Here is a 27,761-nt window from a genome sequence, read left to right as displayed (position 1 = left end):
CATATCCAAATCATTTATAGAAATGATAAAATGCAAAACTGAATTGGAATCATTCTGAAATCTTTGATTTAAATGGTTGCTTTTAGTAAGTTCTAGGCTTTGATTAAATTCCCAGTGGAAAATTCAATTTTCCTTGCAATTCCTTTGGAGAATGCAAGAGTGGAGCTTCCATAGAATCCCTATGTGCAAATCCCATTGACACCCGTATAATGACTGACTGACCAGTGGAAAATCTGCTTCTGTGGTCATCTTAGATAAAGTAACCTTGCAATATTAAAAACCGTGGAGTGTGAGTGGGAAAATAAAAACTAGGGGGAATACTATTGGGCCAGCCAACTCAAAAAGTCTTATTCTGGACTGCAGCAGTATCGGATTTTTCCAAGTTATAGCAACGTTTTCACAGAGTTGTTATAGAGTAGAAGCACACTGAGGCCAGTACAAGTTAATATTATGGCTTACTTCTTATTTTCTATTCTGCATCTGAGAAATTTAGTGCTTCTTTAATTACTGTTGGTTATAGATCTGTGTCCAACACCTTTACACTGCCTCTAGTGTCAGCACAGTGTTGGGAGAGGGCACCAAAATGATTGACATATTGGCAAGAGAGGTGGACAGTCAAGGTGGTGAGTTGGTTAAGTTTACAGCAACTGAACTTATTCCAGGGGCAAGAGTGAGGACTGCAGATGCTGGAGATCAGAGTCAAGATTAGTGTGGTGCTGGAAAAGCACATTAGGTCAGGCAGCATCCGAGGAGCAGGAAAATCGACTTCTTCATTCCTGATGAAGGGCTGCTGCCCGAAACGTGGATTTTCCTGCTCCTCGGATGCTGCCTGACCTGCTGTGCTTTTCCGGCACACTCTAATCTTGACTCTTATTCCAGGGGCACACAGGGCACTGCAGTCTTGGCCTTTTGGCTGGACCAACAAAGATTGAGAGGGAAAGAGTTTTGACTATGACTGACTGATCAATGCAAACATCAGGCTAGTGTGAAGTTTATTAGCACTTCCCATATATCTCCAAGGCAATTGGTTGCAAGTTGGCATGCAATGTCCAAACCAGATCTCGAGTGTTCATGAACCATTCTTCACACAATTCTGAAATCTCAAAAGGCTTTCAGTGCCCGGGGTCAATCGCAGTTTCAAAAACTGCGAACAATTGTTTGATAAGGATATTGAGGATTATGGGGTAAAGGCATGTCAGTGAAGCCTATAGCAAGACTTGCATTTATATGGTGCCCCTCCAGACTTCAGGCCATCCCAAAGCATTTTACATCCAGTGTTTTCAGAATGATGGGTCTACTCGCATTCCTATTCCAGTCCGTTTATAGTGAGGCCACATTTGGCATATGGATTAGGCATTTTCCAGTCAAAAAGATGTTGATGTGTGGGAGAATGTTTGGACCACTGAAGGAGTTGGTCCATCCCTGCCCCGGCAGCCTTACCAACAGCAAGAGAGAAGAGCTCTTAGGAAGGTTCTGGCACTGGGTGTCAGGATTCATGAAGAGAGGGAGTCACAGTGGACTGAGATTGAGAGAGGCAGTGACTCCCTCATGCAGATAGCCAGAGCTGAGGTAATGTTAACTGTATATCGGATTGAGATTGTAGACTCAGAATTTGAGGAGTAAGTGAGACCAAGGATCACTGCTGGAGTGCTGGCTGGTCTAGAAAAAACATTCAATGTTGTTTACATCTAATTGGGAGTTACGTTGGATGTTATAGTGTTGACAGCAATTGGGATGATAAGATTAAACAGTAATTGTGCAGTGAGGGTTAGTCGTAGTTGGAGAACAACAGTTGAACAATGGCAATGTCGCAATGTAATATTCCAGAATTTTCTTTGATTTGATTGAGATGTTGGATAGTTCTTTTCCAAGCTCCGTTCTTGGGGAGGTTGAAATGTCTGATGTAAATATTTTGAGGAAGGGTTGAGAATGATTGGCCAAATGGAGGTCTTGTTCTGACGCTACAAATTCAGTATATCCTTAATTGAATGATGCCATCTTCAAAACCTTTCATCCTCTCCCCTCGCCCCCTCATTCATATAGCTCCTCCATCCTTCCCATCCCCACCATCTACACTGTTCCTTCTCAGCACAATCTGAAGTCTGCCCCAGAGGTGCTCATTTGAGGAAGACTCAATGGTATTTTTTTCTCTCTCTTCTCTTTGTCTCTCTGTCCTGTCTCTCCATTTTATTCCAGGGTCAGAGGGTTGCTCTCTCTCGGCTGTCAATCTACCCAAACATGTGGATTCTATGTTAAACAAAAGACTCTCCAAGTCCTCAGCCACACTCTGGAATTCCCCCAGCAGAAGTATGGAAGCTTTCATTGTTCCCCTTCTTTCCCCCCCGTCTCCCCTCCCCCACCCCGAGACACCAAGGAGCCGTCTCCAGGGCTGTTAACTTTCCGACTATTCTGATCTGGAACAGTCGCTGAAATTCCTGACTACAAAACTGACAGTCACAATAATACGTAGGTTTTTGTAATTGAAAGGGGCAGTGTTGAATGGTCTGTGGTGTTTTTCTCAGCACCTAGACTGCTTCACATAGAAGATTATAAACCAGCATTTCCCCTTTTGTAGGAATGCTGAGTGTTTGCCAGAATCTCATGCTTTTATTCAGAACCACAGATGACTTTGATTACTGTCCCTTACGTGGCAACCTTGCTGAAAATTAACAGCCCTGAGTCTCCCTCTGGTTGTAGTGGCTCAGTGAAGCTGGATAGTGTACTGGGCCAGAGATGTATGTGGCTCGCTGCTGTGTTACAATATAGTAGCTTTCACCAGCCAGCAGAGAGTCACACATAGTTTGGGGACAATTGGGCAGTTGTGGTGGGGGGTGGGGGAGGGGGGGGAGGTGAGGGAGGTGGGTGCACAGAAGTGCGTGGAAATTGCACATCCTTTTTTGTCACAGGCAGTAGGGAGTGGTCCTAGGCCGCTATGGTATAGCGGCTTGTCTCATCACCGGTGACAGTGGTCGAGGTGTGCTGAGGAGTCGGTGCTGAGGCAGAGTGATCCCATCACCACTCTCAACTTTTCATCAGGAGGCCATAACAAATAGGGGCAAGAGTAGGCCATTTGGCCCCTCGGACCCTTTTCTGCAAATCCATAACATCGGTAGTGATCTGATTGTGACCTCACCTCCCTCCGCCATAACCCTTGCCTCTGCCTAACTTGGTCTTAAATATTTTCAATGATCCAGCCTCCAAAGACCAATGATTTTCTGAAAGTGAAAAATTCTTCCACATCTCCACCTTAAGTGGGAGATCTCCTATTTTTAAATTGGGGGTGGCCCTAGTTCTAGAAACATCCATGAGAGAAAGCATTCTCCAACGCTGAGAGCATCTACCCTGTCACAGCACCCCCTCCTCAGAACGCAATGTGTCTCAATCGGTTGATTGGTTTTCCTACCCAGAGTGATACCTCTGCTGCATGTTTCACTGTAAGGGGGCGAAGGAGCTGTGCGATGTCTGGTTGAAATGGAGTGTGCTGTGTGTCAGGAGCATGCTAACATTGACTGACCACTTGTTTTTCTTGGCTGAAAGACAAAAGTGTGGAAATAGAAGAAAGAGTTTGTTACAAAAAAAATGTTTTGCATTGTTTGTTTGTTGAGGGAATGTAGTCAGTTGCTCCCAGGCCTCTGTACTGCAAAAACACAATCCACCTCAGCGTCATGGGGGCGGACTTCAATCTCAAATGGACTGTCATTAGGAGAGACCAGGAGGTGTCAATGGGAAGTTAAAGGCACACCATTATCGGTGAGTGTGCTAGATCACAGTGACAGGATCCCAGAGTTAGTGTGTGAAAGATCAGTGTGATAGATCATCTCCACTAACACTGGGATCCTGTCACTGTGATCAATCATGCTGTCTAACATTGGGATCCTATCAATACAATTGATCACTCTCACTAACACTGGGATCCTATCAGTGTGATCAATCACAATCTCTAACATTGTGATTGTGTCAGTGTTTTGAGGATGCAGTGTTATGAGAACAATTGATCACACTAATAAGATTGTGGTGTTAGAGAGTGTGATTGATCATTTGTATTGATAGGATCCCATTGTTATGAGAAATATTGATCAAACTGATAGGATCATAGTGTTAGAGAGTGTGATTGATCACACTGACAGGATCGCAGTGTTAGAGATTATGATTGATCACCCTCACTAACACTGGGATTACATAGAGCAATCTGGAAGGAAAGCTGAGCTAATCCACTCTGACCTACTCACTGATCCTTGAGGAGAAAGTGAGGTCTGCAGATGCTGGAGATCAGAGATGGAAATGTGTTGCTGGAAAAGCGCAGCAGGTCAGGCAGCATCTAGGGAACATGAGAATCGACGTTTCGGGCATTAGCCCATCTTCAGGAATCAATACAATTCCTGAATCAATACTATTCCTGAAGAAGGGCTAATGCCCGAAACGTCGATTCTCCTGTTCCCTAGATGCTGCCTGACCTGCTGCGCTTTTCCAGCAACACATTTCCATCTCTACTCACTGATCCTGCCTCAGTGATATCTGGGAACACTGACCATGCCATTCTGCAGGCACTGGTGGTGTCGGTCTGTGATGGAGCTGCCATTGCCCCGATCCATGGTCAGATTTGGCACTAGCCCTGCCCTGTGGCACTGCATGGCCATCTGGCAGTGCCGACCATCCATGTGTCTGTTTGGCATTAATTCGAGGAGATTGATTTTCAATCACTGGTAAAAGAGCCAAAGATGCACTAAGCACTTCCACTCAGCAACGTAGAATAGTTTGCTCAAGTAATGGTGAAAGCAGATTCAAATCTAAAATGGGAATTTGATTAAATATTTAAGAAAAGGAAAATAATTATTGGGCACAAGGGAATGGAACCAACTGGACAACTATTATACAGGTTTGACACATGTACCATGCACTGATTGTCCTCCATGGTGCTGTAAGATTTGACTCGAAAGTCAGGGGAGGGGGAACTCTGACTAAATGACAGATGCTGAGATTGAATTCCATCCTTCGCATCCTTCCCAGCTGGTTTCCGTGTGTATCAGACATTCCTGGGATCTGCTGCCTTCCATGTGTTACCACTGCTGTGTCAGTCTGGCTCGGAGTGGGCTAGTCTGACAGATCCCCCAGTATTGCTCAGTATTGCCCCCTGCTCCTACCTGCTGCTGGTCCCAGAGTCTGAACACTGACAATGGTCTTGTCTTCCTGCAGCTCGCCGTTTGCAGCTGAGCCCCTGGGAGAGCAGTATCGTGGACCGCCTGATGACTCCAACCCTGTCCTTCCTTGCCAGGAGCAGGAGTGTCGCTGTTTTAACGGGTAATGGCCGAGATCCAGGTTTGTACACACATTGATCCGACATGCTTTATATGACATGGTTCGGAAGGGACTTTGGTCAGACACTTCTGTTAAAAAATGAAAATAACATTTTATCCAATCATTATCCTCTCCCCTCCTCTGCTGTCTGTCTGTCTGTCTATCTGTCTGTCTATCTGTCTGTCTGTCTATCCATCTGTCTGTCTGTCAATTTATCTATCTGTCTGTCGATCTCTTTGTGTCCATTATTTCTTTCTGACTATCTCTTGTGCTCTGCCTCTCAACTACCTTACTTTTCCTCTTTATGCATCATTGTTTTTCCCCTTGTATTTGTGTTCATTTCATCTATTCTCTCAACCTTTTATCCTTCTGTCTTTGTCTATCTCTGTTTTCCCTTTCCTCTCTGTCATTATATTTGACCTCTTTTCTACTCTGTTGTATCTTATTTTATTCCTTCTTCACTTGCTGCATCACACCGTCTCCTTTTCCATTTGACTCCCTCCCTGTTCCCCACATGACCCATTTGCTACCTCCCCATCACCCTCTCTCTATCTCTCCCCCATTGCTCTGAATTCCCTCACTGTTTCCCTCCCTGATACCTCCTTGCTGCCCTTCTCTCTCTCTCTCTCTCTCTCTTTATTTCCGTGAATTTTCTAGTTGTTCCTCTCTGTCCCCGATCATCCTCAGCCAGCCCAATAGCTCCAAGCAGTGGCAAAACCCCTCACAGATGCTCGACTCGATGGAGATCTGCTCTCAGCACGCCGGATATCCTAGGCCGACACAAGACTGATCTCCCTCTGGTGAGTAATCCTGGAACTGAGAGAAATGAGGAGGTTTCACTGGGGAAGGGACTGTAAATCTTGGGTCATTTTACAGCCACTGTATAACATCTTCTAAATCCTCAATAGCAGTAAATCAGACTAAATTTTTCATCTTTTGATGAGGAATTAATTATTTATTGCTTTGAATTGAAATAAAATTAGCTTTATTGTCACGTGCTCACATGAGTACAATGAAAAATTTACAAATTGCCACGTGCGCCACCATCTTTAGATGTAGATATGGGTTTATTGTCATGTGTACTCAAGGACAGGGTACAAGTGTACAGCGAAAAGTGTCTAATGTCACCACACACACGGCATCATCTTAGGTACAAAGGTACCTGGGTACAGATTATTGAGTACAAATTCTTAAGAGATAAAAAGAAATAAAAGTCCAGCAGGACAAAACTTCAAAAAGTACAAAACCATAGTAATAAATTAGAAAAATACAGAAAAAGAAGTTTAGAATTTCAATTCAGTTTTGTCTTGCCTATTGCTCTTGAAGATGTTATGTCCTTGCCCAGTTCCACAGATAGTCTCCATCATTGAGCCATTGTCACTTTGGTTGCATGTAGTTCAAACTCTCACAAGGAGCAGGATCGATAATTCCGTCCTTTCGGCCTACTCCGCCATTTAATAAAATCTGTTTGTGTTTTGAATTCCACATTCCCTACTATGTTAGATAACCCTTGAATCCTCTGCCTAACAAGAATCTATCTGCCTGTGTTTTAAAAAATGCTTAACCATCCAACATTCCACAGACACACAGCTCTCGGAGGGAAAAACATTTCTCCTCATCTCTGCCTGAAAGGGGTGACCTTGGATTTTTAATTAGCGCTCACTATTTCTGGATTGACCCACAAGCAGAAAGATCCTTTCTGTATCCACCTTGTGAAGACTGTTGAGGATCAGATACACTTCATCCCAATCACTCCTCACTGTTCTCAATGCCGGTGGTAACCAGCCCAGCCTGTCTAATCCACTCATTCCAGGTATCAATCTAATCAACTTCCTCCAAATGTGCGTACATCCTTCCTTAAATAAGGAATTTGAAGTGTGAACTATATTGCCGTTCCTTCTTTACCGCTGGGTCAGAGCCTGGGAATTCCCTGACATACGGTGAAAAGCTTTGAGGAAAGCTGTGGAGGGAAACAAATGAGGATCAGTTTGGTTCATTTGTAGCCTGTGTCCTCTGCATTAGAAAGTAGTGGATTCAAGTTCAAGTCTCACTCCAGGGACAGAATCAAAGCTGACTCTTTCCTGCAGCGCTGCGGAGGGGTACGGCACTGCGGAGGGGTACGGCACTGCGGAGGAGTGCAGCGCTGCGGAGGGTTACAGTGCTGCGGAGGGTTACAGCGCTGCGGAGGGTTACAGCGCTGCGGAGGGTTACAGCGCTGCGGAGGGGTGCAGCGCTGCGGAGGAGTGCAGCACTGCGGAGGGTTACAGCGCTGCGGAGGAGTGCAGCGCTGCGGAGGAGTGCAGCGCTGCGGAGGGTTACAGCGCTGCGGCGGAGTGCAGCGCTGCGGAGGGTTACAGCGCTGCGGAGGGGTACAGCGCTGCGGAGGAGTGCAGCGTTGCGGAGGGTTACAGCGCTGCGGAGGAGTGCAGCGCTGCGGAGGAGTGCAGCGCTGCGGAGGGTTACAGCGCTGCGGAGGGGTACAGCGCTGCGGAGGGGTACAGCGCTGCGGAGGGGTACAGCGCTGCGGAGGGTTACAGCGCTGCGGAGGGTTACAGCGCTGCGGAGGGTTACAGCGCTGCGGAGGAGTGCAGCGCTGCGGAGGGTTACAGCGCTGGGGAGGGTTACAGCGCAGCGGAGGGTTACAGCGCAGCGGAGGGGTGCAGCGCTGCGGAGGGGTGCAGCGCTGCGGAGGGTTACAGCGCTGCGGAGGAGTGCAGCGCTGCGGAGGAGTGCAGCGCTGCGGAGGGTTACAGCGCTGGGGAGGGTTACAGCGCAGCGGAGGGTTACAGCGCTGCGGAGGGGTGCAGCGCTGCGGAGGGGTGCAGCGCTGCGGAGGGGTGCAGCGATGCGGAGGAGTGCAGCGATGCGGAGGAGTGCAGCGATGCGGAGGGTTACAGCGCTGCGGAGGGGTACGGCACTGCGGAGGGGCACGGCGCTACGGAGGGGTGCAGCGCTGCGGAGGGTTACAGCGCTGCGGAGGAGCACAGCGCTGCGTAGGTTTACAGCGCTGCGTAGGTTTACAGCGCTGCGGAGGGGCGCGGCGCTGCGGAGGGGCACGGCGCTGCGGAGGGTTACAGCACTGCGGAGGGGTGCAGTACTGCGGAGGGTTACAGCGCTGCTGAGGGGTGCAGCACTGTGGAAGGATGCAGCACTGCGGAGGGGTGCGGCACTGCGGAGGGGTGCGGCACTGCGGAGGGGTGCGGCACTGCGTAGGTTTACAGCGCTGCGTAGGGTTACAGCGCTGCGGAGGGTTACAGCGCTGCAGAGGGGTACAGCGCTGCGGAGGAGTGCAGCGCTGCGGAGGGGTACAGTACTGCGGAGGGTTACAGCGCTGCTGAGGGGTGCAGCACTGTGGAAGGATGCAGCACTGCGGTGGGTTACAGCGCTGCGGAGGGGCGCGGCGCTGCGGAGGGGGCGGCACTGCGGAGGTGTACAGCACTGCGGAGGGATACAGCACTATGGAGGGGTGTAGTACTGTCAGATGTTAAACTGAGGCCTTGTCCTCCAATTCTGGTTGTTCCGGTAAATGGAGAAGGTGCTGTGGTCTTTTCGTAAGATCCGCCAGGAGCTCTCTGAGTCCTGTTTATCATTTCCCACACAACGTACACCCATGCCAGAGAAATTGGTATTTTCATTTGATGGCTGCTTTCGGGATCGTGTCCTGTGCTGGCTGACATTACAGTGGTTCCTGCTGTTCTGAAGCCAGCTGAGCGTAATGCTGAACAAGTTGAATTCCAGAGTAAAACATGGCTCAATACTATGTAAGGGTTTGGTTTTTGCACTTCTTTACCATCATGGTCAGTCATTGGCAGCCTCTTGTGAAGACGATCAATGTACTTTTAACAAAAAACATCAAATTTTATTACACGCAGAAAAAGGTAAAAATGCAGTTTGGAAAGATCTTATCAAAAACAGCAAAAGAGATTGATTCAATCTTTGTCTTGCCATCAATATCCCTTACACTCAACTCCAGTAAACTATCACTCTGAAATTCACTTTAAAATGTTTTATTCAACTTACAAGGTGACAGGTGTTCCCTTTTGGAGACTCCCTGCACATTCTACCTGAAGTGATTATCTTCATTTTTGTCTCTCCCTCAGACTCAACCAGCCCACTAGCCTTTCTGACTAAATTGCAAGAAAAAACAAATTAGTGTTGCTAAAACAACTTAAGATTTCTTACCAGCTCTGATGGCCTGGAAACTACTAGAAACATTTTTGCTGGGATGAAACCCTTACCAAACTGGACTTGTTTGTGTCAAGGTGAACTTGCTTCTGGGCCCCTTCTCTCTCTCTCTCTTTCTCTCTCTTCCCCACTCTCTTTCTATCTTTGGGTATAAAACACTCAGTCTGTAAATACTGATGTCCCCTGAGTGCTGTTCAGTTATCTAAAGTCATATGATTTCTTGGAAATGCTGTTTAGATCTCAGCTGTTAAATCCTTACTTTCTGACCTTTCTAAAAAAAAAAGACCTTCACAGAACTAAAACCAAAAACCTATTTCCCTGTACCTTAGAATCCAAGTTTCCAAGCGATAAGAATATATTATTAACTTTCATCATTCAACTTTCAAGCAGACCAAACGCAGCCAGAAACCCTAACCACCTTACCATACATCAAAGAAGTTTCAGAAATGACAGCCAACCTACTAAGACCCCTCGGAATCCTAGTAGCACACAAACCCACCAACACTCTCAAACAAAAACTAACAAACTTAAAAGACCCAGTACAACCCATGGACAAAACCAACGTCGTCTACAAAATCCCATGCAAGGATTGCCACAAACACTACGTAGGACAAACAGGAAGAAAGTTAGCCACCAGGATACACGAACACCAGCTAGCCACAAAAAGACACGACCCTCTCTCCCTCGTAGCCTACACATGGAGGAAAAAAACCATTTCGACTGGACAACACGTCTATCCTGGGACAGGCTAAGCAAAGACATGCCAGAGAATTCCTAGAGGCCTGGTACTCCAACCACAACGCTGTAAACAAACACATAGATCTAGATGCCATCTATCAACCCCTCAGAAAACGAACAGGAAATCACATTACCACAAACCCCAGGAACCCCATCCAGGAGAAAGATATAAATAGAAAGCAGGAGACAACAGCTTGGCTTCACTTGGAGGTCGCCACTGATGATGTTACCTAGCCAGGTAATGAAACGTCTGGATATCAAACCTACAGCTCAGCGAGCAAACCTACACCCTAAACTTTCATCATATTGTCCTTCAAGTATTGGATTTAGTGTTTGGCATGGGGAGAGAAAAGTGATTGGTCCTTGAAGATGGAGAGAGGGACAGAAGAGTAGGATTGCCAACTCTTCACTGTTCTCCTGGAGTGATCAGGAATTGAAGATGAATCTTCAGGAAACTGCTTGGAAAAAGAGGTTGGCACTGTGGCTCTGTAATAGCTTTGTTACCTCACTATGTCCAAGGACTCAGGTTTGATTCCACACTTGGGTGACTATCTAAGGAGTTTGCACATTCTCCGGGTTCTCTGATTTGTTCCCACAGTCCAAGAATGTACAGGTTAGGTGGTTACAGAGTTGGGATAGGTCTGTGTAAGATGCTCTTCAGAGGCATCAGCGTGGACTCAAAGGGCTGAATGGTCTGCTTCCACACTATAGGGATTCTATGTAGTAGGAATATGAACAAAAATATTATATTTTTCGCATTACCCTTAAAAACTTTCATTTATTAATTATAAAGATATTGACAAAGGGGAAAGAGGGCTATGGGACTGAGCAGGTCAGTTGGAGGCCATGTAATGAAACCTGCAAAGATTTACCCTAAACAGAGTTTGCATCCAAGAGGGTTTTCACTCTGGTAGTGACTCGACCTGAGAGTGAAGCTAACTCCAGCCGGCAATGCTATGGTCAGTGTCTTCAAGGTCAACATTAGTGTTTGCTTGCATTGATCTGTAGTTTCTTTAGTCACAAGCAGAAACCCTTTCTTTTGTCACAACATTGAATCCCTCACAATATCTCAATGCTTGCTTTTCACCCTGTTTCCCTCATCTTTCAACATGCTCAGAAACAAACCAATCAACCAAAGAGCCTAATGCCATACCCACTCACTTTCCAAATCCCTTTGTCAGTTCAGAGGAAATGTTTCACTTCTCTGAGAGTCTGAGGGTTGAAAGAGAGGCAGATTTGGTATCTTTGGGTCTCCCTGTCAGCCCATGCCATTAAACATGTAGACTCCTCTCACAACAGGCTTTTGCTGGATCCTCCTGCTATTTCATTACCTCCTTGACCAATCTCTGGAGGGGGCCTCAGATAGCTCAGTTGGTTGGTTAGCTGGCTGGTTTGTAGTGTACGGTGATGCCAACAACGTGGGTTCAGTTCTCACACTCAGTGGCTGAGGTTACCGTGAAGGCCGTTGTCTTTTCCTTTATGGTGGGGGATTTCAAAACTCAGAGGCATATTTTTAGGGTGAGAGAAGAAGGATTTAAAAAGGACATGAGGGGCAATTTTATTCCACAGAAAGTGGTTTGTGTGTATAATGAACTTCCAGAGGAAGTGGTGGATACAGGTACAGTTGCAAAGTTTAAAAGACATTTGGATAAGTACATGAATAGGAAATGTTTGAAGGGACATGGGCCAGGAGCAGGCAGGTGGGACTAGTTTAGTTTGGGATTATGTTTGACACGGACTGGTTGAACTGAAGGGTCTGTTTCCGTGCTGTATGACTCTATTACTCTCCTTCCCAATCTGCCACCTACCTGAGGAATGGTTAACCTCAGGATAAATCACCACCGGTTATCTCACTAATGGGAGAGTAACCCTATGGTTTGGTAAGACTATGAGATCAACAGGTGATTCCGGCTTGTTGGAAGAGCAAATTGCCACATTTTATCTTAAGCAATAACAGACATTGTTGGAGAAACTCAGCAAATCTGACAACATCGGTGGAGAGAGAGAAAGCAGAATTAATATTTCCAGTCATAGAGTCGTACAGCATGGAAAAAGACCCTTTGGTCAAGGTCCGACCAAGTTTCCAAAGCTAAACTAGGCCCGCCTGCCTGCTTTTTGCCTATATCCCTCTAAAGCTTTCCTATTCATGTGCCTGTCCAAATGACTTTTAAATGTTGTAACTGTGCACTTTTTTTTTAAACTCATTTGTGGGATGTGGGTACCATTGGTTGGCCAGCATTTATTGGCTGTCCCTAGTTGCCCTTGACAAGGTGGTGGTGAGCGGCCTTCTTTGAACCATTACAGTCTGCCTGCTGTGGGATGACCCACAATGCCATTAGGGAAGGTCCAGTGTCCTTTCTTCAGAAGACATTTTACCTGTAATTTGTGTCAGACGTTGAGCCCTCTTTCCATTCTGTCACCAGAGTGAAAGCAAGAAGAAGGAAAAAAAAGACAAAGAACGGGAGAATGCAAAAGAAAAGCACGCGCTGCTGAATTCCGGGAGCGTGGCTGACAAAATGATGAGGAAACGACAGTCTCTTCCGATTGTCAGAAGCAAAGAGTCTGTGGCAAGAGAAGCCAGGTATGTAGGACTTTCGAAACCCGTGCAGAAATCGGCCCTGTGGCCCGTCAAGCCTTGTCCTCGTGGCTAATCGGTTTGTGTTCCAAATTCCACATTTTCACTTACCCTGAATAATGCTTGATTCCCTCATCTGCCGAAACTCTGTCCAGCTCTGACAATTCATGGACTCCACTTCCACCACCTTCTGAGACAGAGTGTTCCAAAGTCACATAATACTTAAACATTGTCCCTTACTTCTGACTGACCCAAGAGGAAACATCCTTTCCATATCTACCTTCTCAAGGCCGTTCAGGATCCTGTATAATTCAGTCAAGTCATTCCACACTCTTCTGATCTCGAGAGGAAAAACGTGGGATGGCACAGTGGCTAGCACTGCTGTCTCAGCTCTGGGGACTGGGGCTCAATTCCAGCCTCAGGCGACTGTCTGTGTGGAATTTGTGCATTCTCCCTGTGTCTGCTTGAGTTCCGGTTTCCTCCCACAGTCCAAAGATGTGCAGGTTAGGTGGACTGGCCATGTTGAATTGCCCAGTGTCCAGGGAGGTTTAGGTTAGGTGGATTAGCCATAGGAAATGCAGGGTTACAGGGATAGGGTAGAGGAATGAGCCTGGACAGGATGCTTTTTGGAGAGTCATTGTGGACTTGTTGGGCTGAATAGCCCATAGAATTTACACACTGTAACAATTCTAAGTCCAAGAAACCCTACATTGCTGAAAGAGGCCATTCGGCCCATCGAATCTGCACCAATCTACTGAAGAGCATCCCACCCAGACCAACCCTGCATCATAGTAAACCCCATATTCTACCATGATTAATTCACCAACCTTAGTCACTATGGACAAATTAGCACGGCCAATCCAGCTAACTTGCACATGTTTGGACTGTGGGAGAAAACCGGAGCACCTGGAGGAAACCCACGCAGACACGGGGAGAAAATGCAAACTCCACACAGACAGTCGCCTGAGGGTCGATTAATCCCTGGTACTGTGAAACAGCAGTGCTAACCAGTGAGCCACTGTGCCACCCTGTCTAACCTGTCCAATTATCCTCAAAGGACAACCCACTTAGTCAGGTTTCAATCCAATAAATCTCCTCTGAACCGTCTCCTGTGCATTTGCATCTTTTCTTGAATAAGGAAATCAAGACAGCACCCAGTTTTCAGGAGAGGCATTTGGATGGGTATATGAATAGGAAGGGTTTGGAGGGAGATGGGCCGGGTGCTGGCAGGTGGGACAAGATTGGGTTGGGATATCTGGTCGGCAAGGACGGGTTGGACCGAAGGGTCTGTTTCCATGCTGTACATCTCTGTGACTCTATGTGGTCTCACCAGTGTCCTGTACAATTGAAACAGAACATCCTTACCTTTCATGTTCAATTTCTCTCATAATAAAGGATAACATCCCATTAATCTTCTTATTTAGGTGCTGTACTATATGCTAATATTTTGTAACTCCACGCACTAAAATACTTAAATCCCTCTGCTCCTGAGAATTCCACAGTCTATCTTATTTTCCCACATGAGTCACCATTTGCCAGATTTGGCCCACTCACCCAAACAACCTCTATTTGTTCTCAAGCTCCTTATGTCGTCTTCCCAAATTTTAGTTTCCTATTTCTCTTGTTGTCATCTACAAGCTTAGCTATGAAGTTTGCACTCCCCTGATCTAAGTCACTGATGTGAATTTATCAGCTAGCCTGAACTCTTCAATTAGATTTCATCCTATCCTGGGTTCCTGTTTTCCTATACATAAATCAACCAGACCCCTCAATTGGATTCCAGCTTGTAATTCATTTTCAGATACTGTTATTCTATATATAAATTACCCAAATACCTTGATTAGATTCCAACCTCTAATTCACTCCCAGCTATCGATTATTCCATAATGTAATCTGGTCTGTAGCAGGTTATGTAAGCATGACCCAGTCTGGCCTCCTCATCTCTCTCCTGTATCCTGCATTGTAATCACTGCCTAGATCCTGCAGGAGGCACTGGGATAAACTCATTGACATCTTCTCTGCTGACTGTGCACAGGCCTCAGACTGGTTAATGGTTCCATTGCTCCCCTACACATGGTCCCTCCCCACCCCAACCTGAATAATAATCAACCTCACCTTCTTAAAAATAAACTTTCTGTCTTCGCGTCTGGAATACAAGAAGTGAATGGCCTGACAAAACTTTTGCTGCTGCCATGTACCCAGCTCCCTCTGAGGATTCCTTCCGTCACAGTGCTGTATCTGTGGCAACATTGTGGGGTGGATTTGAGTGGCATTGGGTAGTGTGCCTAAAGAACTCAGTCCTTAAGCTGGCCTTCCGTCCCTGAGTCCAGCTGGAATGGTAGACCGAGGTTGTTGAGGACAATCCGATACTCAGCTGTGTTACACCACATCCTGGTTTGGGTCAAGATTAGAGTGGTGCTGGAAAAGCACAGCAGGTCAGGCAGCATCCAAGAAGCAGGAAAATCAACCGTTTCGGGCAAAAGCCCTTCATCAGGAAAGGCCCTTCGCCCATCCTGATTTGGCTGTATATCATCACTCCAACAATGTCAGGTCAACACTTCAAAATCCACCTTTTATCTCTTGCCTGTTCCCCCTTTCTCTTTTGGCCATTATTTAATCTCCTGTACTTTCCACACTCTCGCATACCTTCCCCTTTGTCCATTTTCACACTGTCCCCTTTTTGCCCTTCCCCTGAACCAGCTTCACACCTGCTCCTTCTCGGATTGTCTTCCATTGATCTGGAATGTTGGGTGAGATTTCCCAGTGGGTTTCAGGATCTCTCCATTAACCCTTTCCCCAACCCCTTGTGATTTTCCTCAGCGTAGCCGGTCAGTGGCCAGAGGATGAGGCTGTGAAGATGGGAATCGAAAGTGTGTTGCTGGAAAAGCACAGCCGGTCAGGCAGTATCCAAGGAGCAGGAGAATCGATGTTTCAGGGAAAAGCCCTTCATGAGGAATGAGACTTGTGAGATAAATGGGAGGGGTGATGGGGCTGGGAGGAAGGTGGCTGAGAATGTAATAGATGAAGATGAGAATTTAACGTTTGAGGTGCTGAGGGATTGGAGTTGGTGTAGATCTAGGAGCATAATGACTTCACCCCCCCAGCCGCCCACCAAGCCCCTGTTTTGAAATAATTTACCCTGTTGTCATTTGCAAACAGATTGAAGAATCGGTCATTGCCCAGCTCACCCAGACGCCGGACTTCGGGTACCAGCGGTAGTCCCGTAGTCCCTCCGGTGCCCTTGACAACGGACATTAGTACCCCGGTGAGGAAGTCAAAGGCCAGAGGCGAGAACCGAAAGGCGAAGGAAAACCGCCCGAAACGGAAAGAGGAAAAGGAGGAGGAGCCAAAGGAAGGTTCCAGACCTTCATCAGCCAGTGGCCTCAAAATGAAGGAGATCCTGGTCGAGACTCCTGAGCCTGGTCAAGGTAAATCAATCCACTCCGATTGCTGATTCCAATTGTAACGGTTTCAGTGAAAAAAAAATTGATAACTTGGTAAACAAACAACATATATTTCTGTAATAGCTTCTATAACTAAAGGCATAGAGTCATACAGCACGGAAACAGGCCCTTCGGTCCACACATCCATGCTGACCATGCTCCCAAACTGAACTAGTCCCATCTGATTGCATTTGACTCATATCCTTCCAAACCTTTTCTATTTTTAAACTTAACTCCATCTCGAGGCAATTTATTGACAATGATATACTACACTTTTGACCCTACTGTTACTAAAGGAAACAAAGCCACCTAGTTTTGCATAGCAAGATCCCATAAAGAGCGGTGTGCTAATGACCAGATGATCTGTGTGAACAGTGAACATGGTTTAAGGATACCTGTGAAAACATCATTTTGAATAGTGCGATAGGGTGTCCATCTGAGATGGCGGAGAAGACCTTGATTTAATGTTTCATCTGAAAGTCAGTATCTCTGACTGCAGCACTCCCGTCAATAAAGAGTGATATCCAAATGTTGAATTCGGCAGCAAAAGACTTCCAAAGATTGACAAGTGTTTTGTTGTAAATCTCTGATTTAACACAAACACCAGTTTTCACTTTTCCCTTCTGGAACTTTTCCCTGTCCAGAACCCAACCCCTACTGGGTAACAATCCACTTCTTTATTTTATAAGTAAAACCAATCACAAAATTTACAAATTTCCAACACATAGCCCACAGGAGGCAGTGTAATAATATCAAAAATGAAAATGTGAGAGAAACAAGGGGGTGCAAATTCAAAATGGTGTGGGTAAGAACCCAGTTTTTGGTATTTTTAATTAACCTGTTATGACACAGGAGCAGGTGGGACTTGAACCTAGGTCTTTTGGTGCAGAGGTCATGCCAAGAGCTTCCCCTCAAACCACATTGCAGCTTATGCGAAAGGGGCCTACATTTCTAACTCCGAAAACTACAACACAGTGGCTCAGTGGCTAGCACTGCTGCCTCACAGCATCAGGGACTGGGTTCAATTCCGCCCTCAGGAGACTGTCTGTGTGGAATTTGCACACTCTCCCCGTGTCTGCATGGGATTCCTCTGAGTGCTGTGGTTTCCTCCCATAGCCAAAGACATGGAGGCTAGGTGGATTGGCTACGCTAAATTGGTCATAGTGTCCAAAGATGTGGAGGCTAGGTGGATTAGGGAAAGGGTAGCAGGTTGGGTCTGGGTCAGATGTTCCTCAGAGAGTTAGCGTGGACTCGGTAGACTGGATGGCCTCCTTCATACGAGGGATTCTGTGATTCACGTTGCTTCTCGGTATTGCCTAGGAGTGGCAACCTGGACTCTGGTCCCTGATCCATGTAAGAAAACAGGAGCAGAAATAGACTTTGTATCCAACCAATTTGGTCACGGCCGATCTTTCGCCTTGACTGCTTTTTCTGCGTTCTCCCCCTTATCCTTCATTCCCTGAGACATCAAAAATCTTCTCTCTCTCAGCCCAGAATATACGCAATGATGCAGCAGTCAAAATGATCTGAAGTACAGAATTCCAAAGATTCACCACTCTATCTTATTGAGGAAATTTCCTCCTCATTCTGTGATTGTGCCTTCAAATTCTAGTTTCCCACACCCTCACAATCAACTGACACTGTCACATGTCTTCAGGGTCTTGTATGTTTTAATAAGACCACATCTTATCCTCTGAACTTGAGAGAGTATAAACTCAATTTACTCAACCCCTCATCATAGGACAACCTTTCCATCCTAGTAACCAACTAAGAAATCCTTTGCTGTACTGCTCCTAGTGGAAAGATACCTTCCATTCTCCTTCCTTAAATGTGGAGAGCAAAACTGCACACAGCTATGGTCTTTTCAAACCACCACACAGTTGTAGCAAAGCTTCATTATTCTAATGCCCTTGCAATAGTTGAACAGTCGTTTCTCTCCCCATTGTTTACTGTAACTGTGTGCCAACTTACAGTGTGCCTAGAATGAGCATACCCAAATTCCTTTGCACGTTAACTGATCCAAGTTTCATACTTTATAAAAAACATCCTTCTGTGCTATTCCTACGGACAAAATAAATGACATTGCATTGTCTACTTTTAAATGCCACTTTGTCACTGACTTACCTGCCTGTGCCTCCTTGCAGCCTCTTTGTGTCTTCTTGACATGCCCACCTGGCTTTGTATCGTTTGCAAGCATGAATATGTTACTCCACCTCTTTGTCAAAGTCATTGTTACAGGTTGTACGAAGTGGCACTGATTTTTTGGGGCACTGCACTCACCAAAACCTGCCAACTCAGAAATGTCCTGGTTATCCTTACTAGCCGCTTGCTGACAGTTTACTAATCATCCATCTATGCTATTGTATCATCCACAACTCTATCATCCCACATCTTGTAGGTTTGCCTTTTATTTTTTTTTTCTTTTTAAACAAATTACAAAACAGTTTACAAAAAACATTAACAGCTGTACACAAGAGACAGCAATTTTACAAGGGAGAGGAGCAGCAAAGCTAGGCCCCAAACCCTACCGTTCAACCATTTTACAGGGAGAGGAGGACAAACCTCAAATCCCAGTTCCACATATGACAAGACAGTGACAATGACATTTGTACATTCGACAATACCGTTACATACAAAAGTGCAGACAATACAGACCCAGCAAGCCCCCACCCCTCCCACCTAGGTTTGCCTTTTAAGTGACAACTTATTGAAAATGCATTATTAAATTTACTAATTCCCCTTTATCTGTCCCACAACTGCATCTTCAAAAAAACTCTGATCAAGGTATCAAACACGGTTTCCTTTTGGTAAGAACCATGTTGGCTCTGAGTGATCAGACAAAGATTTCCTGAGTGCTTTGTTAAAGCTCCCTTTGTAATAGACTTGAGCATGTTCCTAATAACTCACTAGTCAGTAATTCACTGGTTTCTCTTTCCCTTCTTCTTTGGGTTGTGATGTCACATCCTGTTAACTGTCAATGCACTGGAACTTTTCTAGAGCCTAAGGAGTTTTGGAAAATCATGATTAGTGTATGCACTATCTCTGCAGCGAGCACCTTGAGACCCCTAATGCATAAGGTTCTTGGAAATCACCAGCTTTTCGTCCTTTGAAGTCTCTCCAATACTTTTTCCCTGACGTTAATGAAGGTAATTGTTTAATGTCTTCACCGTTTCCTTATTCTGCACAGTAATTAAGGTTGTTGCACTCTGAGAGGTCAAACATTTACTTTATCTACTCTCTTCCTTTTTGTCTTGTAACTCTTGTAACCCATCTTTACATCCCTGGCTAGTATCCTCATTTATATTTACCCCCTGCTTTCATTAACCTTTTGGTCACCTTTGTTGTTTGTGACTTGAATCCACAAACTTGTGCCTCAGTGATAAATTGCTGAATTGCACTTGCAGTAGCTAAGGCCATTACGTAGAAAATACCACATTGGAACAGGCCACTCAGCCCAACCACTCTTTCCATCTTTCCGCAACTAAATCTATTGTTGTAAACCTCTCCACTCAGCTTCGTACACTGACTGCTGTCCTTGTGAAATGGCCAAGACTAATTGGTTGAATAACCGTCAATTCAAGTCACATTGCTTGCATGTGACCCTCTGTGAGATGTATCAAAGAGGGTGCCAGCTGGAGTCCAAGCACTTTGCCACCTGCCCTGAGCGAAGCATTGGAAATCGGAGTCGAACAAGCAAGGAGAGAGCTCCTGCAGCCCCTCCAATACTCAAACACCCTCCACATTGTGCCAGGAAGGAACGAAGGAAATACAGCCCCCACAAAGATACTCAGTGCTCTCGCGAGCCCTGAGCTACATCACCTCTGGGTGCCACAGAATGATAATGGGACTAGAAGAAGCCATTTTGCTCACTGGGGCTGTAGAGCTCTTCAAACGAGCATTAATTGCCAAGTGGCAATCTCTTGCTTTCTCCCGCTAACTTTCACACAGTATTTCTATCCAAACGAGTTGGACGTGAGTTCCAGTTGCTGTCGCGCATGGGCCCTTTAAGAAAGATTGCAGTATCAAATCGATTCAGGAGCACTCCCCTCTCTGTACAATGGTAAAGGAAAATACACATATTGCAAGAGTAGGTCAGCAACAACAAAAATTATTACATTTCATGGTGTTTAAACGACCATTGGATCCATTAAAAATGTTTCAACAAGTCATTTTCCATTGGAGCTATTTGGCCTGAGACACTGTCCCTTTAAAATGGTGAGCAAAGGCCGAATTTTAAAGAACTTGCTTTCATTGCTGTGAATTTGATGCTGTCATCAATGAAGAGGGGTTTGTTGATTCACTTTCACTAGAGAAGCCATTGTGAAGTTGTCTGTATTTGTCCAAACATTCTGCATCCCCGAGAGAGTATCCGTCCTCAGCAGATAGGCAGCTGTTAATGATTGTGGTGTGTCAGGGCAAAGCAGAGGACAATTGCATGCATAGCGGTCCTGCTATATGCAGAGAGTCTGGCATTTGCTTACGAAGCAGAGATAACTGCAGTTCTAGAGTAATTAGCTGGAAATGGGCATCACAATGATGTGTTATTGCAGTCATTTTCAATGTCTCCGTGTTCTCCGTTTTAGGTTCACCGGCTAAAACGATTGCAGGAACCACAGACCCAGAGGAAGCCATGAGAGCCCTGGCAGAGAAACGTCGTTTAGCAAGAGAACAGAGGGAGCGGGAGGAGCAGGAGAGAAAAGAACAGGAGGAGAAGAAGAGGTGGGTTTAGGATTTGGTAACAATGGGCAACACACTGGGGGTTCGGTCTCTGGGTTTGGGTTATAGTGGGTTAACACACTGCCCCATCACTCTCTGGGTTTGGGGTCTATAGTGGGTTAACACACTGCCCCATCACTCTCTGGGTTTGGGGTTCAGTGGGTTAATACACTGCCCCATCTCGCTCTGCGTTTGGGGTTCAGTGGGTTAATACACTGCCCCATCTCTCTCTGCTTTTGGGGTTCAGTGGGTTAATACACTGCCAAATCACTCTCTGGGTTTGAGGATCAGTGAGTTAACACACTGTCCCTTCACTCTCTGGGTTTGGGGTTCAGTGGGTTAACACACTGTCCCTTCACTCTCTGGGTTTGGGGTCTATAGTGGGTTAACACACTGCCCCTTCAATCTCTGGGTTTGGGGTCTATAGTGGGTTAACACACTGTCCCTTCACTCTCTGGGTTTGGGGTCTATAGTGGGTTAACACACTGTCCCATCACTGTCTGGGTTTGGGGTCTGTAGTGGGTTAACACACTGTCCCTTCACTCTCTGGGTTTGGGGTCTATAGTGGGTTAACACACTGCCCGTTCACTCTCTGGGTTTGGGGTCTATAGTGGGTTAACACACTGTCCCTTCACTCTCTGGGTTTGGGGTCCAGTGGGTTAACACACTGCCCCATCAATTTCTGGATTTGCGGTTCAGTGCATTAACACACTGTCCCTTTACTCTCTGGGTTTGGGGTTCCGTGGATTAACACACTGCCACATCACTCTCTGGGTTTGGGATTGAGTGGGTTAACGCACTGTCCCATCACTCTCTGGGTTTGTGGTTCAGTGGGTTATCACTCTGCTCCATCACTCTCTTGGACTGGGTCTATCGTGGGTTAACACACTGACACACCCCTCTGGTTTCGGGGTTCAGTGGGTTAACACACTGCCCCATCACTGTCTGGGTTTGGGTCTATCGTGGGTTAACACACTGCCCCATCATCCTCTGGGATTGGGCCTATCGTGGGTTAACACACTCCTCTTCACTCTCTGGGTTTGGGGATCGGTGGGTTAACACACTGTCCCTTCTCTCCCTGGGGTTCAGTGTATTTACAAAGTCACTTCTCTCTCATGGATTTGGATCTATAGTGGGTTATCCCACTATGCCTTCCCTCTCTGGGTTGGAGTTCAGTGGGTTAACACATTGTCCCTTCACTCTCTGGGTTTGGGGTTCAGTGGGTTAACACACTGCCCCATCACTCTCTGGGTTTGGGGTTCAGTGCATTAATACACTGTCCCTTTACTCTCTGGGTTTGGGGTTCCGTGGATTAACACACTGCCACATCACTCTCTGGGTTTGGGATTGAGTGGATTAACGCACTGTCCCATCACTCTCAGGGATTTAGTCTATCATGGGTTAACACACTACCCCATCATCCTCTGGGTTTGGGTCTATCGTGGGTTAACACACTGTCCCTTCACTCCTTGGGGTTCAGTGTGTTTACACAATCACTTCTGTCTCTGGATTTGGGTCTATTGTGGGTTATCCCACTGCGCCTTCCCTCTCTGGGTTGGAGTTGTGTGGGTTAACACATTGTCCCTTCACTCTCTGGGTTTGGGGTATAGTGGGTTAACACGCTGCCCAATCACTCTCTGGGTTTGGGTATCTATAGTGGGTTAAGACACTATCCCTTCACTCTCTGGGTTTGGGGTGTATAGTGGATTAACACACTGCCCCATCACTCTCTGGGTTTGGGGTCTATAGTGGGTTAACACACTGTCCCTTCACTCTCTGGGTTTGGTGTCTATAGTGGGTTAACACACTGTCCCTTCTCTCTCTGGGTTTGGGGTTCAGTGGGTTAACACACTGCCCCATCACTCTCTGGGTTTGGGGTCTATAGTGGGTTAACACACTGTCCCTTCACTCTCTGGGTTTGGGGTCTATAGTGGGTTAACAAACTGTCCCTTCACTCTCTGGGTTTGGGGTCTATAGTGGGTTAACACACTGCCCCTTCACTCTCTGGGTTTGGGGTCTATAGTGGGTTAACACACGGTCCCTTCACTCTCTGGGTTTGTGGTCCATAGTGGGTTAACACACTGCCCTATCACTCTCTGGGTATGGGGTTCAGTGGGTTAACACACTGCCCCATTAATCTCTTGGTTTGGGTCTATTGTGGTTTAACACACTGTCCCTTCACTCTCTGGATTTGGGGTTCAGTGGTTTAACACACTGCCCCTTCACTCTCTGGGTTTGGGGTTCAGTGGTTTAACACACTGCCCCTTCACTCTCTGGGTTTGGGGTTCAGTGGGTTAAAAATCTGCCCCTTCAGTCTCTGGGTTTGGGGTTCAGTGGGTTAACACACTGTCCCTTCGCTTCTTGGCGTTCAGTCGTTTACACAGTCACTTCTGTCTCTGGATTTGGGTCTATAGTAGGTTATCCCACTGCGCCTTCCCTCTCTGGGTTGGAGTTGTGTGGGTAAACACACTGTCCCTTCACTCTCTGGGTTTGGGGTACAGTGGGTTAACACACGGGCCCTTCACTCACTGGGTTTAGTGTCTACAGTGGGTTAACACACTGCCCCGTCACTCTCTGGGTTTGGGGTATCGTGGGCTAACACACTGCCCCATCACTCTCTGGGTTTGGGGTCTATAGTGGGTTAACACACTGTCCCTTCACTCTCTGGGTTTGGGTCTATAGTGGGTTAACACACTGTCCCTTCACTCCCTGGGGTTCAGTGTGTTTACACAATCACTTCTGTCTCTGGATTTGGGTCTATAGTGGGTTATCCCACTGCGCCTTCCCTCTCTGGGTTGGTGTTCTTTGGATTAACACATTGTCCTTTCACTCTCTGGGTTTGGGGTATATAGTGGGTTAACACACTGCCCCATCACTCTCTGGGTTTTGGATTCAGTGCGTTAACACACTGTCCCTTCACTCTCTGGGTTTGGGGTCTATAGTGGGTTAACACACTGTCCCTTCACTCTCTGGGTTTGGGGTTCAGTTGGTTAACACACTGCTCCATCAATCTCTGGGTTTGGGGTCCATAGTGGGTTAACACACTGTCCCTTCACTCTCTGGGTTTGGGGTTCAGTTGGTTAACACACTGCCCCTTCACTCTCTGGGTTTGGGGTCTATAGTGGATTAACACACTGCCCCATCACTCTCTGGGTTTGGGGTCTACAGTGGATTAACACACGGTCCCTTCACTCTCTGGGTTTGGGGTCTATAGTGGGTTAACACACTGCCCCTTCACTCTCTGGGTTTGGGGTTCAGTGGGTGAACACACTGCCCCATCACTCTCTGGGTTTGCAGTCTATAGTGGGTTAACACACTGTCCCTTCACTCTCTGGGTTTGGGGTCTATAGTGGGTTAACACACTGTGCCTTCACTCTCTGGGTTTGGGGTCTATAGTGGGTTAACACACTGCCCCTTCACTCTCTTGGTTTGGGGTCTATAGTGGGTTAACACACTGCCCCATCACTCTCTGGGTTTGGGGTCTGTAGTGGGTTAGCACACTGTCCCTTCACTCTCTGGGTTTGGGGTCTGTAGTGGGTTAACACACTGTCCCTTCACTCTCTGGGTTTGGGGTCTATAGTGGGTTAACACACTGCACCATCACTCTCTGGGTTTGGGGTCTATAGTGTGTTAACACACTGTCCCTTTACTCTCTGTGTTTGGGGTTCTGTGGATTAACACACTGTCCCATCACTCTCTGGGTTTGTGGTTCAGTGGGTTATCGCTCTGCTCCATCACTCTCTTGGACTGGGTCTATCGTGGGTTAACACACTGACACACCACTCTGGTTTCGGAGTTCAGTGGGTTAACACACTGCCCCATCATATTCTGGGATCGGGTCTATCGTGGGTTATCACACTCCTCTTCACTCTCTGGGTTTGGGGTTCGGTGGGTTAACACACTGCCCCATCACTCTCTGGGTTTGGGGTCTATAGTGGGTTAACACACGGTCTCTTCACTCTCTGGGTTTGTGGTCCATAGTGGGTTAACACACAGCCCTATCACTCTCTGGGTTTGGGGTCTTTCGTGAGTTAACACACTGTCCCTTCACTCTCTGGGTATGGGGTTCAGTGGGTTAACACACTGCCCCATTAATCTCTGGGTTTGGCGTCTATTGTGGGTTAACACACTGTCCCTTCACTCTCTTGGTTTGGGGTTCAGTGGGTTAACACACTGTCCCTTCACTCCCTGGGGTTCAGTCGTTTACACAGTCACTTCTGTCTCTGGATTTGGGTCTATAATGTGTTATCGCACTGCGCCTTCCCTCTCTGGGTTGGAGTTGTGTGGGTTAACACATTGTCCCTTCACTCTCTGGGTTTGGGGTTCAGTGGGTGAACACACTGTCCCTTCACTCTCTGGGTTTGGGGTTCAGTGGGTTAACACACTGTCCTTTCACTCCCTGGGGTTCAGTTGTTTACACAGTCACTTCTGTCTCTGGATTTGGGTCGATAGTAGGTTATCCCACTGCGCCTTCCCTCTCTGGATTGGAGTTGTGTGGGTTAACACACTGTCCCTTCACTCACTGGGTTTAGGGTCTCTAGTGGGTTAACACACTGCACCTTCACTCTCTGGGTTTGGGGTTCAGTTGGTTAACACACGGGCCCTTCACTAACTGGGTTTAAGGTCTATAGTGGGTTAACACACTGCCCCATCACTCTCTGGGTTTGGGGTATCGCGGGTTAACACACTGCCCCATCACTCTCTGGATTTGGGTCTATAGTGGGTTATCCCACTGCGCCTTCCCTCTCTGGGTTGGAGTTCTGAGGGTTAACACAGTGTCCCTTCACTCTCTGGGTTTGGGGTATAGTGGGTTAACACGCTGCCCAATCACTCTCTGTGTTTGGGGTCTATAGTGGATAAACACACGGTCCCTTCACTCACTGGGTTTGGGGTATCGTGGGTTAACACACTGTCCCATCACTCTCTGGGTTTGGGGTATCGTGGGGTAACACACTGACCCTTCACTCTCTGGGTTTTGGATTCAGTGCGTTAACACACTGTCCCTTCACTCTCTGGGTTTGGGGTCAATAGTGGGTTAAGACACTGCCCCATCACTCTCTGGGTTTGGGGTTCAGTTGGTTAACGCACTGCCCCATCACTCTCTGGGTTTGGGGTCAATAGTGGGTTAAGACACTGCCCCATCACTCTCTGGGTTTGGGGTTCAGTTGGTTAACGCACTGCCCCATCACTCTGTGTTTGGGGTCGATAGTGGATAAACACATGTCCCTTCACTCACTGGGTTTGGGGTCTATAGTGGATAAACACACTGCCCCATCACTCTCTGGGTTTGGGGTCTATAGTGGATAAACACACGGTCCCATCACTCTCTGGGTTTGGGGTCTATAGTGGTTTAACACACTGCCCCATCACTCTCTGGGTTTGGGGTCTATAGTGGATAAACACACGAACCCATCACTCTCTGGGTTTGGGGTCTATAGTGGGTTAACACACAGGCCCTTCACTCTCTGGGTTTGGGGTCTATAGTGGGTTAACACACAGGCCCTTCACTCTCTGGGTTTGGGGTCTGTAGTGGGTTAACACACTGTCACGTTACTCTCTGGGTTTGGGGTACAATGGGTTATGACACTGTCCCTTCACTCTCTGGGTTTGGGGTGTTATAGTGGGTTAACACACTGCCCCATCACTCCCTGGGTTTGGGGTCTATAGTGGGTTAACACACTGTCCCTTCACTCTCTGGGTTTGGGGTCTGTAGTGGGTTAACACACTGTCCCTTCACTCTCTGGGTTTGGGGTCTATAGTGGGTCAACACACTGCCACATCACTCTCTGGGTTTGGGATTGAGTGGGTTAACGCACTGTCCCATCACTCTCTGGGTTTGTGGTTCAGTGGGTTATCACTCTGCTCCATCACTCTCTTGGACTGGTCTATTGTGGGTTAACACACTGACACACCACTCTCTGGGTTTGGGTCTATCGTGGGTTAACACTCTGCCCCATCATCCTCTGGGATTGGGTCTATCGTGGGTTATCACACTCCTCTTCACTCTCTGGGTTTGGGGTTTGGTGGGTTAACACACTGTCCCTTCACTCCCTGGGGTTCAGTGTATTTACAAAGTCACTTCTCTCTCTGGATTTGGATCTATAGTGGGTTATCCCACTGCGCCTTCCCTCTCTGGGTTAGAGTTCAGTGGGTTAACACACTGCCCCATCACTCTCTGGGTTTGGGGTTCAGTGCGTTAACACACTGTGCCTTCACGCTCTGGGTTTGGGGTCTATCGTGGGTTAACACACTGCCCCTTCACTCTCTGAGTTTGGGGTTTATAGTGGGTTAACACACTGTCCCATCACACTCTGGGTTTGGGGTCTATAGTGGGTTAACACACTGTCCCTTCACTCTCTGGGTTTGGGGTTCAGTTGGTTAACACACTGCCCCATCACTCTCTGGGTTTGGGGTTCAGTGCGTTAACACACTGTGCCTTCACTCTCTGGGTTTGGGGTCTATAGTGGGCTAACACACAATGCCCCATCACTCTCTGGGTTTGGGGTTCAGTGCGTTAACACACTGTGCCTTCACTCTCTGGGTTTGGGGTCTATCGTGGGTTAACACACTGCCCCTTCACTCTCTGGGTTTGGGGTTTATAGTGGGTTAACACACTGTCCCATCACTCTCTGGGTTTGGGGTCTGTAGTGGGTTAGCACACTGTCCCTTCACTCTCTGGGTTTGGGGTCTATAGTGGGTTAACACACTGTCCCTTCACTCTCTGGGTTTGGGGTCAGTAGTGGGTTAACACACTGCTCCATCACTCTCTTGGACTGGGTCTATCGTGGGTTAACGCACTGACACACCAC

At 47.0% G+C, this 27,761-nt stretch overlaps 1 protein-coding gene across 4 annotated transcripts in view; it reads left to right on the top strand.

Moving 5' to 3' along the window:
• Positions 1-27,761, top strand: part of map7d1a (MAP7 domain containing 1a) — a 205,093-nt gene that overhangs the window by 153,361 nt on the left and 23,971 nt on the right. For 2 of the 4 annotated variants that reach the window (XM_043717931.1, XM_043717934.1), the window contains exons 6-11: positions 2,197-2,307; positions 5,194-5,316; positions 5,953-6,095; positions 12,642-12,799; positions 15,953-16,221; positions 20,820-20,955. In XM_043717931.1, the coding sequence (XP_043573866.1) occupies positions 2,197-2,307; positions 5,194-5,316; positions 5,953-6,095; positions 12,642-12,799; positions 15,953-16,221; positions 20,820-20,955 (940 nt within the window). The remainder of the gene's footprint in view (positions 1-2,196; positions 2,308-5,193; positions 5,317-5,952; positions 6,096-12,641; positions 12,800-15,952; positions 16,222-20,819; positions 20,956-27,761) is intronic. The other 2 variants (XM_043717932.1, XM_043717933.1) reach the window with 2 other exon arrangements.

The sequence above is a fragment of the Chiloscyllium plagiosum genome, chromosome 27 (assembly GCF_004010195.1).
Source record: "Chiloscyllium plagiosum isolate BGI_BamShark_2017 chromosome 27, ASM401019v2, whole genome shotgun sequence".
NCBI lineage: Eukaryota > Metazoa > Chordata > Chondrichthyes > Orectolobiformes > Hemiscylliidae > Chiloscyllium > Chiloscyllium plagiosum.
Note: the sequence above shows the minus strand (reverse complement) of the source record. Positions and strands in the feature narration are given on the sequence as shown.